This window comes from Ochlerotatus camptorhynchus, unplaced genomic scaffold (genome assembly GCF_037179485.1).
Source record: "Ochlerotatus camptorhynchus isolate MF236.1 unplaced genomic scaffold, CSIRO-AGI_Acam_v1.1 ptg000500l, whole genome shotgun sequence".
Taxonomy (NCBI): Eukaryota; Metazoa; Arthropoda; class Insecta; order Diptera; family Culicidae; genus Ochlerotatus; species Ochlerotatus camptorhynchus.
The window spans coordinates 327,692-349,492 of NW_027040985.1; the positions used below are offsets into that span (position 1 = coordinate 327,692).

Sequence of the window (21,801 nt, forward strand, 5' to 3'; positions counted from 1 at the left end):
TTGAGGATATCGATCGATCCTCAGGGCATGCGCCGTCCGGGTCGCCACACGGAACGCTGCGGAGCCGAGGCGAATGCAGGAAAAAATGGCGTCAAAGTAAGTGAATCTCGGTGGTGCAGCAAGACTGTACGGTGGTGAAAATTTGAAAAATTCTAGTGTTTAAAGGAAGTGTCTCCTAGTGGAAAGTGCTCGAACGGCTTGGTTAAGGTCCGGGGAATGTGAGTATGGTGTTGGTTTGCGGGAAAAAGTGTAAGGATTTGGGAAAATTCGAGGAATCTGTTCGGTTGGACCCACCTTAGCTTCGGAAGAGGGTTTTGGGATGACAAACATCTGCAATGATAAAATTTCAGGGGTTTACTTAAATTGGACATTTCAAGGCTCGGGTCATCGCTTGAGGGGTGTAACGAATTTGGGATAATTGATTGCTCTAGCGTTGTGGTCCATTACTTGCCGATCCATATGGTTTTTAGGAACAGGAACAAATTTAAAGTTGGACTCACCCTTTTTTTTTGTTTTTGCTGTCCCTATGCTCATACTCACACACAGGAGGAAAATCGATAGAGTATAGATTAGGCTTTTTATTTATCGCTGTAACTCGAGACAACCGCAAAACATTGAGTGTGCAGTGTGTTGCAGTTGCAGCGAAAAAGGGGGTTATCTCCTGTGAAGGCAACCGCCCGGAAGAAGAAGAATTTCAACCCGAATTCCAGTGTTAGTCACGAACATGAAGACAGCTTAGTACTGTTGTTGTTGTTGTTGTTGTTGATATTGTACCGAGTTCAGCCAGCCAAACAACAACCATGGAAGAACTACTGATGACTATCGTGAAGGAGGCGACCGGTAGCAAACAGCAAAATCTGAAACAAGCCGCACAAATTGCACACGGTGAGTACAGTTCGATGAGTCATTGATTTTTGTGGGCTTCAACGTTATGGGTTTTCTTTGCTGGCAGACAAACTCCTACGCCAGCATGGCATCCATCGGGATCCCTCGTACGAGCTGCGAACGGTGTGCTTCACCGCACTCCAGATGGCGCTGGAGACAAAGCGACCCAAGTTTGTCACCTACGGACTGAACGGCTTGCACGTAAGTTTCTGATCATGTCTGGAAATTCCGGAACCTTACATTAACATCTCCCCACTCTTGTAGCGCATCATCCGCGACGAGCGGTTCTTCTTCGGTCTTGAACCGGAGGACGATTCACTGTGGTTGCCGGCTCAACTGCTCCGATCGACTTCCGGAATTTCTACCGTCGGAAACGAGGACACCGTTGTCAACGTACTTCGGTTGTTCCTGTCGATGGCCTGCTCTCCGACCTGCACTCTCAACGGACGGCTTCTGATCGAGGTCCTCTCCAAGTGTGGCGAATGCTGGGAAAACGGTTCCCGAGCCGTAAAAGCAGCTTCCCTAGCTGCCGGTAGCCAATGTCTCCGCGCGTTCTGCACCTTTCTCAAGGACGAGGCCGAAGAGATCCTACGTACCGGTCCGGCAGCGATCATCAACATCGGCATGGCTGCTGCCGTCTACAATGAGGTTATCCCCGTTATGCAATGGCTGTGCAGTCGGTTGATCGAACCGACCACCGGAAGCCCCAAGCGGACTGACTCCGCCGGGTCTCTCTACCTAATGGAATGCATCCTAACTCTGGTAACCTCCCTGCCACCGGATGTCCACGCAAATCCACACTTTACAGCGTTCCTATGGCAGAAGTTCTGTCCAACGCTAGCCGCTACCCTCGGCTCCCCCGGAAGAGTCAACATTGACAAAAAGTTCACTTACAAGTAAGCATCGCTGGGAATATCCTCCACCAATACCCTTGACATTTTTCTCGTTCCCACAGAGACGCAATACATCTGATTGAATCGGAACACCGTGGATTCTTCACCCGTCCGGGGCTGGATGGCCCCCAAGCCCGTTGCATCTACCTAACCAGCATCCAGCTGTTGCGAATCGCCGGAGCTCAGGGTACCCTTAGGCCCATGCTGGAAGCCTTGTTCCATCGGATGCTGCTACTGCCGATACCGGCGAATCGCGCCGAACCCCTGCGCTGCGTTCGGGAGATCCTCAAGAGCCCCGAACGGCTCATCGATCTGTCCGTGATCCTGTACCCGGACAAAAACCAAGGACAAAGCTGCAGCGACGATATGGCACTGTTTCGACTGTGAGTATTTTGGTTCATGAATGCTTCGTTAGGAAATCATGACCTTTTAAATTTCCAGAATAATCGACGCCATGGAGGAATGCGCAACCACGTCCCAGCACGGCAGCAACTCCGTGGACAGTTCGATGAACTCCAGCGTCGAGTGCATCGTAGCTTTGCTCGACAGTCTCCAGACCCTATGCTCCGGAACGTTCGACGAGTCGATCATGAGCGACCGGATCGCCGATGTCATCAACAATCGGTACCACCAATTGCGCGAATCTGACTACACCGGTCCGTTGACATATCAATCGATGGCACGGCTGCCGGCACCGTATCGGGATGCCGTGGCTGAACTCCGTCAGAATGGGTTCGAAACCTCGTCGGAGTCAGAGGTGGATGCCGAGCATCCTATCGATCCCGAAGCGGGATCACTCGGATCCGGAGACACCGAGGGCCCAGAAGACGAAGCCCACTCCTCCAGCGACGATGTATCATCCAGGGCCGATGGAAACTGGCCCTGGGCTCATCTGGAGGAACCTCCACACGTGCGGTCCGACGTGGACTGTGATCGCCATCACGCCAGGGAATTTGCAAAGGTGCTCACCGGTGATCTGGTTCCAAACCTGCTGAAACTGAAAGCTTCCGTCGAAGTGGATGAAGCAATCCAGGAGTTTGCCTCCAACATCTGCCAACAGAACAGTGTAAACTACTCAGATTACGATTACAATCTGACCGCGTTGAACGCGGATGGCATCTATCTGGCCACCTACTCTGCTCTCCTGCTAGCACTGCAACTTATGAAAGCCGGTCACTACGACGAAGGCCATGAACCGATCTTGATACCCCTGTCCGAGCAGCAGTTCGTGACCTCCGTCCAGAATGCCGGAGTCCTGGTCTACCTGAGTTCCGCATGGCTTCGCGAACTGTATCAAAGCATCCTAGCTTCCAATCCTCTCGGAACGCTCAAGTCCATCGAGAACACGGATGGATCACACTGCGCTCTGGTGGACATGCTGTACGACGCTGGAGGCGTCGGACCATCACAAATGCTGTCGGATTGGCAACGGCTTCAATCGGTCGTGCGAATTCAAAGCGAGCCAAACGTCAAGCAGCTGGCAGCTAAGAAGCTCGCTCGTCGTCTACTGACGTGCTGTTGGGATTCAATGGTCACCGTGCTGACCGCCGGCCTGGGTGAGGTCGATGATTCTCGCACCGCTCGGTTGATGAAGTTATCGAAGAAGACGCTCCGCGTTAAGAAGAAAGCTCGTACCTCTGGTGAAGCGCTGTACGCTCTAAGCTTGGAAGGCCTCCACGCAGCGGCAACTTTGAGTAATTCCCTGAATCTGCAGCATTTGGCCGGGAAAATTCTGAACCTGATCGCGACTAACGTATGCCAGAATTCCGGTCCAAAAATTCCCGCCAGTCAGGCTCTGTCGATGGACGTAGTGTTGTCCGGAGGATTGGAGCTAGGATCACATTCGGCCGACTGCTGGCTGCCAGTGTTCTCCGTCTGTCGCCATGTGACTCAACTGGAACATGATCTGTTCAGTTCGCAGAACGCTCAGATGGGGAATGCTTCGCAGGTGGCGAACAGTGGGAAGGAAAACGATTCGCCGAGCAAGAGTGGAGGGCAATCGGACAAGTTGAACCTGTCGTCGTATCCAATCGACGAGGATGAGACCTGGTGAGTTGGATTCAGTTAGTGTGCGAAATTTTGATTTTAATAAATTCTTCCATTGCAGCGTGGACGTCTACAGTTTCCTGCAGGCTCCGCTTCCAAACTCGAACGCCAATGTGGCGACCATCCTGAAAGCGTACTCCGGGAATGATACGGTGAATCTGTCGCAAGCGGATACGGCCAAAATGCTGTGTGCGTTGTCTCATCAGGCGGATACGCTCTTCTCGGATGCTGCCGAACGGCTTGCTCTTCCGGCGCTGCTGCACTTCTTGAAGAGCCTGTGCCGGGCGTCGCGTGAGCAGCTGTACCGTGGCTCGTCGTCCAAGAAAGGTAAGAAGTCCTGGTGGCTCGGTCGCCCGTGGAAGGTCAAGAACGATTCGCTACCGCTGTCCCTGCTGTTGCATCGCGTCGGAGACGTTACGCTTAAGGTATTCCGGGGACCAAGGCCACTGTTGCACATCCTAAAGGTTTGGGCCATCACCGGACCGCACTTGATGGATGTAAGTTTGATGCTTTGGGGAAGTTGAGCGCAGGTAATGATGGTTTTTTTGTTTTAGGCTGCCTGTCATAAGGATCGAGCTATTTCCAAGCGTGCTATCGAGTACATCCACGACATCATCACGGCCTTGCTGGTGGAGCAATCCGAGTTGCCGCACTTCCACTTCAACGAGGCGCTTCTCAAGCCCTTCGAGAATCTGCTGAGCATGGATTCGTGCGACGTGGACGTGCAGGATCAGATAGTCGGTTGTCTGTACGAGATCGTCGAAGCTCACCGCACGGAGATCCGATCAGGTTGGCGACCGCTATTTGGAACGCTACGAACCGCCCGTAACCGTCCGGTACATCTGTCCAACATCATCGACATCTTCCACGTGTTCCTCGAGACCGATAACACCCTGGTGTTTGCCAACGCCGGATTGGACTGTATTCTGTGTCTGCTGTCGTACTTGGAGATTTCCGGCAGCGGAGGAAGTGTTGCCGGTTCGACTGGTGGAGGTGGTGGCAACGGGCCAGACGGCAGCACAAACGACGACAATAACATTAGATCCAGTGATTTTTTATATGATGCGTTGAAATTCCTCGAACGTTGCTCATCGATCCTTAGCTTTATGTACAATATGCCTCAATGTCCGAATCTGCACTCGACCTACAAGATCAAAGGTATCACCTACACTCACATAATCGATGCCAACATTCCGAACTCGATGGAGAACTTCACCTACTTCGGGCAGGACTACCTGCAGAGCAGCAACGAGCAGTACATGATCAGCTACCGTTCGCTGCATATCGATAAGGAGACGATCACCAAGATCGATGAGCTGGACAAGCCGAGTGGAGTGCTGAAGGTGTGGTTCCTGCTGCTGGACGGTCTGACCAACTCGCTGATCGTTTGCCCGATCGCTCACCAATCGCCAATACTGCAGTCCATCTTCAAACTGTTCAAATCACTGCTCATCAATCCGGGCATCGAGTTCGGGTTCTACTGCATTAACCATCTGTTGATTCCGATGATTCAGGATTGGTTGCGGTACGTCAACAAGGCACAGAAGAACTGGACTTTGATCGAGAAGAACTTCAAGCACTGCTGTTGCATGACCACTGACCTGGTGGTGGAGTTTATCGAGAAGTCCCAAGGCACGGTTAGTGGGCTGGAGGACCGCATTGTGATTGGAAGCGAGCAGACGTACAACCATCATCAGCAGAGTGTCAAAAGTAAGAGCAAGTTTACGAGTATCGTTCGACCGGTGGATAACATGAAATTCAGTAAGCTGAGAAAGATGACTTCGGCGGACGATCAGCAGCAGCAGCAAAACCAACAGCAGCAACAGCAACAGCAGCAGCAGTATGCGGGCTATTATGGAAGTAAGAAGGAAGAGGATGTATCCAGTGCTACGAAGATTCCGACGGCAGCGATCTTGGCACTGAAGCAGCTGCTGCTGGTGTTGATAGAGTGTTCGGCACAGTCGCAAGAGACGATCGCCAGGGTTGGGGTGAGTTGTATGAAGCACATAATCTTCTCGACGGGACACATCTTCAACGAGGATCAGTGGATGGTAATCACGTCGGCAATCCACCGGGCCAGTACGGTAACGATGGCTCCGCTGAGACAGTTGATCTTCGCTTTCAATGAGAACTCCAACAGTTTCTATGGGGATTGCGCGAATGTAAAGGTCGCGGCAAGACGGGACAGTACGCTGGATGAGCTTCAAAGGGTGCATTCGTTGGCGCAGCAGGTGTTCCTGATGGATAATCAGCGAGATGTGTTGAACTCGAAGGTCAACAACAATCTCGGAGGTGGACTGAATGGAGTTAACGGAGCGGGAACGGCTACGGATGATCGATCGTACTCGTTCTTGCTGTATCCATTGAACTGCAATACGAGCATGACCCAGTCTTGTTCGGTGAATGGGGGAGGAATCAGTGCGTCGTTGCAGAGCAATGGACTCAACTTGGATAGCTACATCATTAGGATTCCGTATAGGAACTTGGTCGTGGGATTGCTGGCGAGTCAGATGTTGCTGCAGCTCATTGCGAACATCCTGTTGAACGGGTTGACGAACGTGCCGAACGAGCTGAACTCGTGCATCTACAATGGAGGTGAGACAACCGGTACCAGTACCAGTACCAAGGCACTGTTTCAGCTGGGCTACCGAAGCAAGGAGGTTCTGCTGAGAACGTTGAAGCAGTTCCTGATCTGTTCGATGGACTTTGACATGCGACCGGGGCTGAAGTTCTTGATCCAGAAGGTGTCGAACATTGAGAGTGCGGCAAACCTATACAAACAGATGACCTCTTCGTGGATCATCAACTTCATGACCCTGGTGGACGTGTACATCAACAACATTAGTGCGTACAATTTGAACGAGGATGACATCAAGTACATCTTGGATTCGTGCAGTCACATGACGGCCGCTAGTCAGCAGTGGAAGAAGAACGAGAACTTTGTCCACTACCTGTTGGCTCTACGGGATCTATGGGATCTGATTGCGGAGCACTTCATCGATAATATGGAGAGTAACGGTAACGATGGATCGATCGTAACGCACATTGTAGAGAACAAGTTGGAGAAATACGAACGCTTCGACGACAAGCTGGACAGTTCGGGTGGCGAAGATGAACATTCGAGCTCGCCGGAAGGGATCAGCTGTGGAGACCTAGCGAACGACATTGACAATCAAGCGGTGGATCCGGAGTCTCCGTCCAAGAGCGATGAGGAGAGCGTCTCCGTATCGACGATCGTTGGCAACCACGGTGGCAGGATGAATCCGTTCAACATCTCCGCTAACCAGCAGCAACATTTGCAACATCAACAGCAACTACAGCATCAACAGCAACAGCAGCAATCGATATCGCCGGAGATCGAGCAACAGCGAACCAACAGCATACAGAAGGATCTGATTTGCAAGCGATCGGCACTGAAGCAGCTCATCGTAGCGTCGATGGAATTGCTGAAGCTGCTCCCCGAGGAGCAGGCCGAGCTTCTGAAGCTTCTGCTCACGCCCAAGATCCGGGAAGCTTTCCGGGTGATCCAGGAACAGGGAACCGGCTTGACGATGGAGTAGTACGCCGCTTTCCGGGAGGTGTTTTTCCCGCTGCGCGGGTTCTCTTCTACGTAAATCTTTTGACACATTAACATATATGCAAAACGTACATTTCGATGGAAGACAAGATATAATCGACTAGACTGAAATCGTTTAACAAAAAATATATATCGCAAATTTACAGACAATGCAAACTCCTGAATTGAAGTTGAATGGCAGATCAAGAAAAAAAAAACACATATTTTGATGATATATAGCTTTACATGATTTATACATTTACGCATGGAACAAAACAAAATCATATATACCTATATATATACATATTGAAGTCCCCTTAAGAACCCTATAACTGTTGATATACGCTAAGGAATTTACTAAAAAAAAACCGCGAAAAAACCGCTATAAACTACAACACTTGAGCTACACGCCCTCCACGCATCCCGCTGTGAAAAATCTCTCTAAATACGCAAACACACTTCTGAACACTACACAAACACTTGCTCAAAAAACTCCAACACATACACACACATACACACGACACCAAACAGCTTAAAGCTACCGCACTGCGCGCGTGTTCTAATCTTTTCAAACTGACTACTAACATATAACACAGCAAAACAAACAACCCGATATAACCGAAACCTCACCTACTCATATTGTAACAACTACTAACGAACATGGCTTTCATACTCACACCAATACCAGCGTGCTTTCAGTTTTTGCGTTTTCCGGTTCTCTGATTCGTTTATCGACATATACGCTTCTTGTTCACGAACGCACGGTGAAACGCACACTACTGTATAATCTTCGCACCGAAAACAAAACAAACAACACACACAAACACACACTTACATACTTTTGCGATTGGTGCCGCAAGCGTTTCACTGATGATGGAGTCGCCCTTAAACTAGACGCTTCTGTGACATTTTTTATAAACTCTCCTAAATCTCTTTCTCTTGATAAGTGGAAAACGAAGAAACCGAACAAATCCAATGAATCAAATTAGGGAACGGAACAAAACAAACAAGACAAAAACAACAACAAAGTGGCAGTGGTTGTCATTTTTATAGTAATTATTATTGTTATTATCAACATCAGTGGCATAAGTGTATTCGAGTTCTTTCACAAACACAGACACACAAACACACACATACACACACAATAAAAAAAAAGTATTTTGATCTGCTTAAGTTGGACAGAAACGGCGAAAGGTAAACAAACCAAGTATTTTTGTGATCGGATCAGTATTTTCCCCTTCAATACCTTGTATTTCTAAACTCCCTATTTTAATCAACAATTGTAAGCTTGGGTTATCCTCGGTTCAACGACACTGATTGATGACAAAGCGACAAACAAAAAAAGAAACCCTCCATATTCCCAGTTACATCCATCTGATTGTCGAGAAAGAAAATAATAACAAAAAAAAAAACAACAAACAGCAAATGATGTTATGAATCAATAAGAAAACAAAACAGTATAAACAACATTTCCACAGCTAAACATAAAAGTGGAATCACACAAGTATTTACCCGAAACTGCAAAAGAAAGGAAACCCAAACATGAGAAGAAAAAATTGAAACACAACTACTAATTCCAACACCGACATGGAACCTGTCGTGAACAACAATAAACAATTGAAGTAAATATTATATATTTGTGCAACAGATCAGCTGGTGCGTCGATTTATAAGGATTATTTGAAAGAAAGCCTTGTTTTATTTTTGTAACTGGTCCCGAAGAAACGAGCTCAACTTTTTGGCTCAGCTCTGGTATTCTCTTCGGTTCCAAGCTAATCGATGCACCCCTCGAAACATAGGGAAATCCACGAACCCCTAATTTTATCTGTCAAACTTTCATAGGGAATCAAAACAAACATAGTGTAGTACTAGAATTTCGACTAGAATGGGGTACGTTAATAGATTTGCTTGGGACCAATAGGCTAGTCAAGTAGTGAGCCACTTAAAAATCGTTAGTTGCGTATTGATTGTTCGTCAAACTGTCGAGTTATAGTGGATCAAGAGCAATCGATTGAGAATATTTGACCATGGTAGGAATGTTTGTGTGGCTAGCTTTTGGTCACAGACGGAAAGATGAAAGAATCCAATTTTAAAACCTTTAGTTTGTAACCCTCGTCAAGGGTTACAATTATTAACCACCATTTTAACGTGTTTACCATGAGCGTGTATCTTGTCTGTCATGATTTATTTTTATTTTGGTCGCACGCTCATGTAACATACTCACCACTGTTGTTTAAATATATTCATATTTTTAATCTTAGTTTGGGTCTTTAATTTTATTAAAATAGTTATGTTAGGTGTTTTAGAATGTATGGAAACAACCATCGTTTTAGATTGTTTTGCGTTTCTAATAAAGTTAGGACCCGTTTCTCCTCCCGCTGCAAAAGAAGGCGAAAACATAAAGAGCATAACAGTCGAGCATGGTTGCAGGAGAACGATGGCGGTTTTTGTTATTGTCCGTGACTGTTAGAAGAAAAGTTTAGAACCACGAAAGGAGTACGACGCGTTTTGCCCCATCTCTTCATTTTCCGGTAAAAGCTTTTTTTGTGCCGTTTACGTGACGCGCGTCAGTTGGACGTATCATCTCCAGCATTGTCGGGTGTGATAGTAGACTTCCCCCGAAAAGTTCCAAACACACGGCACAGTAGAGTGTAGGATCGCCATTGCGGGGAAGCTAATCATTGAGGATCTCGTCGCTTCCCCGACTAAACGACAAGGATCCAGAATACGCTCGCCGTTCTAGTAACAAAGGGTAAGCTGAACGAGCCAGCAGAGCTTTGGCCAGCAGAAGCGCTATGGGGTTCTTGAGAGGGGGCGAGTTGGGTCCACGGATTCGCAGGACCCTGTTCCGTTGGAGTGGCGGAAAATCTTGCGGTCTAAAGACCGGCGCCTTTGCCTTCCTTCGTTCTGGTTTATTGTTTGCGTCTGTTTTCGGATCCGCTTGAATTCTTCGCTTTTGATGCACTGCCTGTTGTTTCCTTGATGCGCTCCTCCACAGTTGACGCAATTGACCTCCGCAGCTTCGTTCGCACATTCGGTGGTGACGTGATTTTGTGGCAGTTACGGGTGCCGTGTCCGAAATTCAGACAGCGCTAGCACTGGGTCACATCGCGATGGCTGCCACGATATTGTTTCCTTCGAACGATGATCGAGTTGGTTGAGCGGATGGCTTTCATCGCATTTACCGTCATCGTGCCCTTCGGGAAATGCAACAAGAATGGACAGTCCGGATATGCCTTCGCGGTCTCGTCCTTCCTCGTGATTCTGAAAACCGCGATGAGAGCCAGCTTGTACCGGTCTCTAATCTCGACCTCGATCAGATTCGGGTCGTAGTTTGGGAGACCTCTGACAACCACCTTAAATGAGATGTTATGTGTGAAAAATTCCATACTTGCGTTCTTCAGGTGGGCGACGATCAAATCGTACTCGGCTTTTGTTCGAAGCACCACTTTGGTACCAACTTGTCCCAACTTGTATTCTGAGTTCGTTGAGGTGAACATTTTTCACCACCAACGGGGGAACCTTCACTTTTGCTGCACCCACAGCATTGATATTTTCGGTAACATCACCTTGACCACTCGCACCATCGGATTGGCGGTTCTTCCATCTCTTTTCGCTGCGTTTTTCCTTTGCAGCCGGCTGGCTGTATACTTCATCGGTGGGGAGAGTGGCGTATCTATTAGAAATAGGTACGCTACTTCTTGAGGTCGCTTCACCGGGATTTTCCCTGCGTTGGATGCTCCACGAGCGACTTCGTCCCATCTCAGGGCACGCAAACTAACACGATGCGACCGAATGTCGTCGCGAACAAACACTTAATACACTCGTAAATACGTTTAGACAGATCGAATGAAAATCCGAACTGAACTGCTCGAAATTCAAACAGCGAATGAATTGATCTTGGTGATACGCCTTTTTAATGCACCACCAACGTAGAGTGCGCCACGCGAGTTTGAGAAGAAACGTTAACCTAACCGTTTGTTTACATCAGAATAACTATTTTTCACAACACAAATTAAAGCATTTTTCATTCAACATCTTGCCAATTTCGATGAGGAATTGCCTTATTGTACGATTTTCCACAGATCTGAACTGATTTGTACCTTAACTATTCACACACAAGAAATCCGGAAGAACATAACCACTTAGGCACTTTTCTAATTTTCCATTTTTCTCAACAAAAATATTACTGAACCCCAGCAGGATCTTTGCAAAAACGTTACAGAATTAAATTTTTCAACTGTAGATTAAGTTTTGGAGCATCTCAGATGAATCAATTTATCAGGAAAAGTAAAAAAGTGTTCCGCTTCCTATGTCTAAAGGCGAAAATTTCTGCTCAAAACACTCTTTTTGACGTTCTCCTATTCACCACCAGTTCTGCTTACCAAAACTTGGCCCACTAAGCACACAGATATCTTCTACGCCGCTTATGGAGGCAACGACCGCAGGGGGCCGGCCCGGCGTCAACGCTGCAATAACATCATGCAAGAATGTTATGGTACGTACCCATTTATAGTTTGAGAATAGGTTAAGATCATTTCGAACCTAAGGCCTCTAATCATTCGCTTTACCAGATAAGAATAGAGTTCGAAACGTTGCGTGCTCCAGCTATCCTGAGGGAAACTTCGGAGGGAACCAGCTACTAGATGGTTCGGTTGGTGTTTCGCCCCTATGCCCAATTCTGACAATCGATTTACACGTCAGAACTGCTTCGGTCCTCCATCAGGGTTTCCCCTGACTCCTATTAAAAAGGCCCATTGACTAATTGTACCGCAAAGGCCTACTACTACTACTAAAATGTTTGCTTATTTACTAATTGTCTTGTGGTTTACAATTATTGTACATTTTAATTGAATTAGCCCGAAAGCTCATCATCTTTAGGGATAATCTCTGTAAACAGTTACTGTTTGATTTTAGTTTTACATTGTAATAGTTTACATTTTGCTTTTAAGGAAAGCATATTTGTTGATTTTAATTAGAAAATTTGATAATCTACCTACTTAACCTAGTTACCTAACCTAACGTGCCAGATCCCTAATGATCTGTTGATCGGATCGCATGCAGCAATCTCTGAACCTTTTGATGGTAGCAGTTCTCCGAAACGCCAAAATCTGAAGACCAACCAGGCGGTGGACCTCAGATTTTCTAGTACGCGGTGGACTGTTGAGGATCATCCTCAGGATCTTGTTCTGGATCCTGGATCTGGTGATGAGAATGTGCGCAACTCTCTCATTGGCATTGGCAACCCCTATGACGGGAAGGATTATTTGCTTGTAGACAGCAAGCTTTTTTTTCAGGGATAGGGTGTGTTACCGTTGCGACGTAATATCCCAACTTGCTTGCCGAATAAAAAACTATTCGTATTAAAATTTCAATTATTAATTGTTAAATGTCTAATTTTTATGTGTATATGTCTAAAAATAAATATGATAGTTAATATAAACTTCTTGTTAGGAATATACAAGTTACCTGCACACTCTACAAGTTAAAATGTTATATATATACATGCATAATAAAAGCAAGAACAAAGTTTGTTAAAATACACATTTAGTACACACAACAACACGTTAAAATTGCTGCAGGGGACGGTTATTGGATTGTCGCGGGTGGATATAGGACGAATAAAAAGGAAGGAACAGAAAAAGGAGAAGAAGAAATAAAGGGCTAGCTACTGGGACTGGAGCAACAATCGAGGCTTTTTCCAAAGTACCACGGAAGTGAACGGATCATCGTGCAACATTAAGTAGACGAAGCTAGAACCTCGTGAGCGATTGTGGCCGTTTTTCCCCAGACACCCACGGAACCAAAGGGGTTAGTCTGTACCGCGCGTATACTGAAGTTTATCGGCTTGTGTTTTGTCGCCAATCAGGACGCGAAGACCCACGCTAGCTCCCAGTGTTACCCCCTTGTGGACGAAATCTCGGCAATCCAAGCCGGCCCTCGAGTTTTGAGGTTAAACCGACGACGCTCATCCCGACATCGCGTGCTGTTTCCCTGTGTGAGCCACGCCCGACGGTAACCCTGGCCGTAGCCCGAACCACGGTCAATCATACAGACTGGTTCCCTGAGCGCACCCAACCAGACGACGGTGCCCAGTATCATCACGGTCCCCCCCGACCACTCGCCCGCGACCACGTGTCCCCTCAGCAGCCGGCCGGCCAACCATTACACACCCAACCCACTGTAAGTGTTAGTTAAGAAATAAAAAGGATTAAAGTGAATTTGTGTGTCGTTTCATCTATGAAAGATTGGACTCTTGGATAGCGATCCCATGACAAAAGCCGACCCTGAGAGTGAGAGGCCTCAAGCTCGAGCTAGCCAGTAAAAAGAGGCGGATGTAGCCCACCCCAGACGACCTCCGTGGCTAGACCAGAGGTTAGGGGAACCTTTAGACTAGCCCTTCTGGCTAGGCAGTAACAGGTGGATCTCCTATTGATTAGCGGGTACAACGACCTTATCACGCATTTTGTTTTTGTTTTGTCAACATGCTGCCTGAAAATCAGTTTGCCAGGCCTTTTACTTTTTACTACTTTAAATGATCTTTATTTCTAGTATTTGTGTGGTTTTATATGTATGAATTAACAAGTGACACAGATGCGTCTTTTCAACTTTAGTTCATTTGAAATTTTTAATTATTATTTAAAGTTTCTAGTCCTATCAGGCCTGTTTTTAAGAATGACCAGCTTGGTGGGATTGGTTTGTTTTAAATTGGAAAAGGGAAACTACTTATAACTACTATTTACAACTACAACTAACCTACAACTACTATATGCACCTAACCTATTATATACAAATCAAAGCATGTTCTGATACATTACATTTTTGTGCAAATTTAGTCTTAATTTCGTTTATTCTGGAATCTATTTTGGCAATGCCTGCCTCTTCGTGTAAATTTGTTATTCTAGTGTCGAAAGGACGATCGAGTATCATCCTAAGCACTCTGTTTTGTGCCACCTGGACTTTGTTCCTGTGAGTTTGAGCACTTGATTCCCACACCGGTGCAGCGTAGAAAATTGCAGGTGCTATGATTTGATTGTAGACAGCCAGTTTGTTAACCTTAGAGAGGCGGGATCTGCGAGAAATCAGCGGATACAAACACCTAACTAAGCTTGAACACTTAACTAACGTCTTTTCTATATGCGAGCGGAACAGGAGCTTCTCATCGAATACCATTCCAAGGTACGTAACTTCAGCAGACCACTCAACCCTTGTGCCATCCATGACTACTGTGCAAGAAGGTGCCGGTATCAGTTTGGGTGATTGCCTATGCAGGAACATGATAGTTTGGGTTTTGGAGGCATTGATTTTGATTTTCCAAGTTTTTGCATAGTCAGCAAAGGTGTCAAGGCATCGTTGTAGTTTGTTTGTAATTTCGCGAGGCATTCTGCCCTTGACTACAGCCTTGTTACTTCGAATGTTGTTCATCACCCGTACTAGCTGATGGGTGGTGGAGTGTCCCTTCCTGAACCCAGACTGTTCCGGTAGGAGAATATTGTTTTCCTCCACAAACTTGAGCAATCTATTGAGAATGAGTTTCTCGAACAATTTGCTCAGCGCTGAGAGGAGGCTGATCGGTCTGTAGCTTGACGGCAATGCTGGATCTTTACCGGGTTTGCGGATCGGTATTATTTTTGCTATCTTCCAGATGCTTGGAAAGTAGTGCAGCTCCAAGTATCTGTTGAAGGTGGCAGTTAAAACTGCATAGACTTTCATGCTAAGTCTTTTTATGATTAGGTTAAATACGCCGTCAAAACCGGGGGCCTTTATATTCTTTGAATATTTCAGCGCTGAGCAAATCTGTTCTACCGTAATTCTATCCTCCGGAGGCACGGCACAAGGGGGATGTAGTAGGTATAAGTCTCATGTTAAATAAATAACTGAACAATATCAAAACATCTAAAATTCTCAGTGTATAACTTTCAGCTACAGTCTTTATTTCACTGGTAGCGAAATGCCGGATGATTGCTTTTCGGTTCCGTCGAAAAAGAGCGTAAAAGAAAAGAAAGATCGGGTGCATGATTGGAAAAGAATTGAGAAGCGGGACTCGTCGTTGCAACCATAGGGTAAACTCAGCGAAATCAAATACGAGAGAGGGAGAGAATTTGTTCGGATTGCTGGTGTACCAAAGATGAAGGATGGCAGTTGCCTCTACTCAGCTGGATATCCGATCGTGCCAGAGGCAACGAACGATGCCATTGAGCGGGAGAAAATCGATTCGGCTTTGTCGAGAGAGTACATCAGATACCGATTGCTTACAATGGTTCACCGACTCCGAAAGAGAGCGTTTCAGTTATATATATATAGAAAGAGAAAGAACTGGTAAACTGAGAGAACATATCGCCGAACGAGCAACGAAGAATGTTCCCTTCGACCAGTCAGAACTTTTGCTACCTCGCTTCTGCTCGCTACCTGCTCCTACGATGTCTCATTTTGAGATGGGACGAAAGCAAACGAGAGAGAGACGATTTGGTTTTGAGAGCATCGACTGAGGGTTGATGCTGCGGAGACTGTAGCTCGTCAGACATTCTGTTGGCTAAATTTAACGCAATCGCACGCGTTTTAAATTAGTGAAAAAAAGAATTTTTCGGTACACAGCAATGGCTACGAAGCGTCACGACAATGGCGCAGTGGACGCTCCCGTCCGGTAAGTATTTTAACTGGGTTTTAGGAAGTGCATCATGTGAATTTCAAGGACTTTCGTATCCTAGTGAAGAAGTGTAGAGTAGTGATTTTATTACATTAAGCAAGAAACTTTTCGCAAACAAAATGGCGTTTAGTTGAGGAAAACCACAACCGCGTGGGTCATAATTTTTTTCTATGTAGGAAATTGCCGTGTTAACATCTATTTAATAAAGATCGTAATGAAAGGGAAAGTGAATGGATTCGAAAGAAAGATTTTAAGAAGTGAAAGGATTGTGAAATTAATTTGTTAAGTACAGTAATGTAATGATTTGTGGCAACACGTTTTCAATGTATAATTTGCTTATTCTCTGTGCAAAAAAAAAATCATACTTTATAATTTTCATAGGCTTTACGGATTCGTTCGAAGCTTTAGGCGTGATTCTATAATCATTTTTTTTAATTATAAAAACTTGTCGAAGAGAAAGAAGTCAAAATATATGTGTTGCCAAAATCGAAAACATACTGTACTATTAGATTTAGCTTAGGTCGAGTCCGGTGCATTCTCAAGTGTACAGATTATTTTGTAATAGATTTGGAGCAAGAGGACTCCAAAGAAAATAGAGAGAACTCCTAAAAATAGAAACGGAGCGATTAGACTCCAGATGAGAAAGTGGAGCAATTGGACTCCTGATGGAAAAAAATGGAGCAAGAGGACTCCTAGAAATGGAAACGGAGCGATTGGACTCTGGATGAGAAATTGGAGCAATTGGACTCCTGATAGGAAAAAAACGGAGCAAGAGGACTCCTAGAAATGGAAACGGAGCGATTGGACTCCAGGTGAAAAGTGGGGCATTTGGACTCCTCAAGGGAACACGGAGCAAGAGGACTCCTAGTTGAAACTTTGAAAAAAAAAAATCAAAAGTAGTACCATAGAGGTAACTCTAAGACCAGAAGGTCCCGAAGAAACGTGCTCAACTTTTTGGCTCAGCTCTGGTACTATCTTCGGTCCCAAGCTAATCGATTCACCCCTCGAAACATAGGAAAATCCACTAGCCCCTCATTTTATCTGCCAAACTTTCAAAGCGAATCAAAACAAACATTGTGTAGTACTAGAATTTCGACTAGAATGGGGTACGTCAATCGATTTGCTTGGGACCAATAGGCTAGTCAAGTAGTGAGTCAATTTAAAATCGATAGTTTCGTATTGATTGTTGGTAGTACTCCATACTAAAAGTGAATCAACAGGTTTCGATGTGAATATTGAAATGCTAGTTGAAGGCTGAGGAAATTTAATATTTAAAAGTTATTTGCAAAACTAAATATATCTTTATATATTTATTTTCAATGGGACAGTTTTGTTAGAATTAAGTTAATCAAAACCTAAAGAAAACAAGTTATAAAATGAACGTATTTAATTTAATTTTGCAGAAAAATGAAGAAGAAAATGGACTCCATCATGAAGAAATTGGCGGACGAGAAATCTGCCAGGATTGAACTAAGCAATCAATTGGACAGGGCAAACGAGACAATAATGACTCTGCAGGCGAGCTTGGCAACACCTCGTAGCGGAAGTGTGGACAGTGGTGAATTCTCAGGAAATGCGGGCCCTTCCAGTACTCAGCACCAGGTCAATGAGACTGCAGTTGAAATGTCACGGTTCATGTCTTCGATGAACCAAATGTCCATTACCTCTATCAACGTGCCGGAGTGCAAGTCAGTCGTAGCAGGTGAGCCGGTTGGACGTCGTGATTATGAGTCGTGGATCGATCTTTTGACAGATTCACTGAAACTGGCGGGTGTAGAGGACGAGCGTACAAGGTTCATCGTCTTCAAGGTTAAGGCAGGACCGGTGCTCTTGGAAATTTTCAAGAATACGAAGTCGACTCCAGAGGCTCCAGATGAAGAAACTTGTCCGTTGTCAAACGCCATGTTCCGATTAAAGACTTATTTTGGATCTGCTTCGGACATTATGCTCCAACGCCGTAAGCTCGCCCTAATCATTCAGCGTCCGGATGAATCAGACTTGTCGTTTATTATGAGAGTTGGTTCTACAGCCCATTTGTGTGACTACCAGGAAGGAAAAGAGTTCGAAGAAATTGTGAGTGCTGTTGCCGCCCATGCAAGGAACAAGGATGTACGGACAGCAGCCCTTAATATGCTAAGCCGTAAAGGGTCGTTCACGGATCTGGTGGACGTGGTTCGAGAAATCGAAGCGGTTGCTATGAAAGAATATTATCGGTTGAAGCATGGTAAGCCTGAACAAGTAACAGTGGCTGCTGTTAGTGCCACATATCCAAGAGCTGGCCCATCAAGACGTGGAAACTACCGTTATCCGATTGCACGTGGAAGATTTGGACATCCATACATCGGCCCCGCCAGAATCGACTCTCATTTGTCATCAGAACGGAAAGGATTTGGAAACACTCAAGAAGCTGAACCGTATCGCTAGATTTTTTAACGGTGGTAGATACTTACTCCCGCTACCTCTCAGTTGTCGAGATGAAACGCAAAACAGCAGAAGCTACAAATGCTGCACTTTGTGATATTTTTAAGCTTTGGGGATGTCCTCGTATTCTACAAAGCGACAACGGCCCTCCATTCAGCAGCTCAACATTTTGTTCGTTTTGGGAAAATAAGGGAGTACACGTTCGAAAATCAATACCCTTAAGCCCCCAATCAAATGGACTCGTAGAACGCCAGAACCAGTCTATAATAAAGGCTGTATCAGCTTCCTCACTTGATGGGACTAATTGGCGTATGAGCCTGGACACGTTCGTACACAATCATAACACACTAATTCCACATGCACGGCTCATGGTTACGCCATTTGAATTAATGGTTGGCTACAAATATCGTGGAACTTTTCCCAGTCTGTGGACAGATTCTCGTTCAAAGGAGTTAGACAGGGAGAATGTAAGAGAGATGGATGCAGAAGCAAAATTGTACAGCAAACATTATGCAGACGAGGTACGAGGTGCGAAAGAATGTAATATCAAGGTTGGCGACATTGTGTTAATGAGCCAGCAAAGAAAATGCAAAAGCGATCCAATGTTTTCTTCGGAACGCTTCACTGTAGTGGCTAGAACCGGAGCAAAGGTTGTAATTATGAGTAACAATGGGGTACAGTACGCTAGAAATGTGCAGGATGTGAAACTGGCCCCACCTGCAAAGGAGGTAAACGTTCAAAGTAACATCATAGATCAAGACGACATTCATCAACACACAGATTGCAGCGGAATGGTAACAATTTCAGAAGAAGACTCGGCGAATTTCCAGGTAGGTTCACCACAATGCAGTAAGCATATTCCGAACAAAGTTACGCTTCGTCAACGTTCTAACATGAAAAGACCAGCCCGATTCAATGATAATTACATCTACCACATTTATCAGTAGTTAATATCTTCAATGATGAACTGTTGTACACAAATGATCATTCAGTAAATAAATAAATTTAAAAAAATGTATTTACAGTAATTAAAAATAAAAACAAAGAGTAGAGGTACGGGATATTGTAGTAGGTATAAGTCTCATGTTAAATAAATAACTGAACAATATCAAAACATCTAAAATTCTCAGTGTATAACTTTCAGCTACAGTCTTTATTTCACTGGTAGCGAAATGCCGGATGATTGCTTTTCAGTTCCGTCGAAAAAGAGCGTAAAAGAAAAGAAAGATCGGGTGCATGATTGGAAAAGAATTGAGAAGCGGGACTCGTCGTTGCAACCATAGGGTAAACTCAGCGAAATCAAATACGAGAGAGGGAGAGAATTTGTTCGGATTGCTGGTGTACCAAAGATGAAGGATGGCAGTTGCCTCTACTCAGCTGGATATCCGATCGTGCCAGAGGCAACGAACGATGCCATTGAGCGGGAGAAAATCGATTCGGCTTTGTCGAGAGAGTACATCAGATACCGATTGCTTACAATGGTTCACCGACTCCGAAAGAGAGCGTTTCAGTTATATATATATAGAAAGAGAAAGAACTGGTAAACTGAGAGAACATATCGCCGAACGAGCAACGAAGAATGTTCCCTTCGACCAGTCAGAACTTTTGCTACCTCGCTTCTGCTCGCTACCTGCTCCTACGATGTCTCATTTTGAGATGGGACGAAAGCAAACGAGAGAGAGACGATTCGGTTTTGAGAGCATCGACTGAGGGTTGATGCTGCGGAGACTGTAGCTCGTCAGACATTCTGTTGGCTAAATTTAACGCAATCGCACGCGTTTTAAATTAGTGAAAAAAGGAATTTTTCGGTACACAGCAATGGCTACGAAGCGTCACGACAGGGGAGTATCTACATTTTGGACGCATTGCATCACCTGGTTTTCGAGCGGACTTTGGATAGTTGAGCCAAACAAATGCGATGCAGCAATATGATTACCAATCGCATTTGCTTTCTCTTGTGGGGTTATGAGCCGATTGTCATCATTTCCGACTCTAAGAGGTGGAACGGGTTTGGGATGAGTTTTCAGCACCTTGGCTACCTTCCAGAATGGACGGGAGCGGTCATCCAGATTCTGGACAACACGCCCGAAACTTTCATTTCGGAGTGAGTCCATTCTGGAAGCAATCTGCCTGTTCAGATCGGCCATTTCACGTTTCCTCGCTAGATCTCCAGTCCTCTGAAACTGGCGTCTACGCACATTTCTCAAGCGAATCAGTAATTGGGTGTGGGAATCAATGGTAACAAACTTACCCCTCACAGGAACTTGTCGAACACACGTCTCGTCAGCCACGGATATGGCCTGGTGGAGTCCTTCCAGTGCCCAGTCGATGTCCTCTACGGTGTCAAGCGGCGGATTTTCATCGATGTTTCTGTCGACCACATGCCCAAACTGCACCCAGTTGACATGATGGTAGTCTTTGCGCAGGCTTTGAGCAGGTGCCACGTGGGTGCCGACTTCAGCCACCACTGGTTGATGGTCGGAACTGAGATCGATGATCGCCATCGGTTTGGATAGTCCAATGTTCGATAGAAAAAAGTCCAACGTGGAAGGGTTTCCCGCCGGAGAGATGAATGTCGGTTCATCAGGGAATTTCACTGTATACAGCCCATGCTGCGAGTGGTCGAAGAGCAGACGTCCGTTCTGCTGATAGTTCCGCCATGCTTCGTGGCGGGCATTTAAATCGCCCCCAATGACGAATCGTGAGCTCGTGCGAGTGATGGTGGTCAGATCATGCTTGAATTGGATGCCTAATCCATTACTGGCAGCACACTGACGAGGGCAGTATACGGCGACGAACCGGACATTTCTGGTTGGTGATTCCACCTCCACACTAAGGGCCTCGATGATAGAAGTGCGAATATACGGCAGCGTGCAGAACTTGATTTCTTTCTTGATGATGATCACAACACCCCCCCTGGAGTCGATACGATCAAGCCGGATAATGTGGTGATTAGGCAACCAAAAGCTGTCATCGGATTTAAGATGGGTCTCTGTTAGGAGGCCCACGTCGATACTATACGTGCGGAGGAAGTCAGCAGGCTCGAGTTTTTTTGCTCTTACAGAGCATGCGTTCCATGTGACGACAGTTATCGGTTTAGACACCATACTGAATAATAAACTTACCGAGCACTTGGATCTTTTCGGGCTTGCTGCGGCACTGACGAAAATCTTCATCAGCTCATCCGCAGAGAAGAGATCGGGATTGGCGTTTTGTGCTGGTGGTTGTCTCCGGAATCCAGGGGGGATGGAGAGCTGTGTCCAGCTGAGACACCAGATGTTTCTTGGCGGGGGCCGGATTGCACCCGTGGATTTGCTTGACCGTGTTGCGTAGCAGGAAGCGGCAGGAAATCCT

The 21,801-nt window shown here is 45.8% G+C and overlaps 1 protein-coding gene across 1 annotated transcript; it reads left to right on the forward strand.

Annotated features, from left to right (window-relative positions):
• Nucleotides 1-594: 594 nt before the first annotated feature.
• Nucleotides 595-8,795, forward strand: LOC135712666 (brefeldin A-inhibited guanine nucleotide-exchange protein 3-like). Its single transcript, XM_065235610.1, has 7 exons — nucleotides 595-885; nucleotides 953-1,086; nucleotides 1,150-1,781; nucleotides 1,841-2,161; nucleotides 2,220-3,827; nucleotides 3,886-4,321; nucleotides 4,379-8,795. Exons 1-7 carry the CDS (start codon nucleotides 801-803, stop codon nucleotides 7,382-7,384), a joined length of 6,222 nt encoding a protein of 2,073 aa, XP_065091682.1. The 5' UTR covers nucleotides 595-800; the 3' UTR covers nucleotides 7,385-8,795.
• The last annotated feature ends 13,006 nt before the right edge of the window (nucleotides 8,796-21,801 follow it).

Excerpts from the sequence above, each read along its gene's own strand:
- LOC135712666 (XM_065235610.1), top strand. The coding sequence starts at position 801 with ATGGAAGAACTACTGATGACTATCGTGAAGGAGGCGACCGGTAGCAAA. Across the intron at positions 1,087-1,149 it reads ACGGACTGAACGGCTTGCAC|CGCATCATCCGCGACGAGCG; the intron begins GTAAGTTTCTGA and ends CCACTCTTGTAG. Across the intron at positions 4,322-4,378 it reads CCGGACCGCACTTGATGGAT|GCTGCCTGTCATAAGGATCG; the intron begins GTAAGTTTGATG and ends TTTTTGTTTTAG.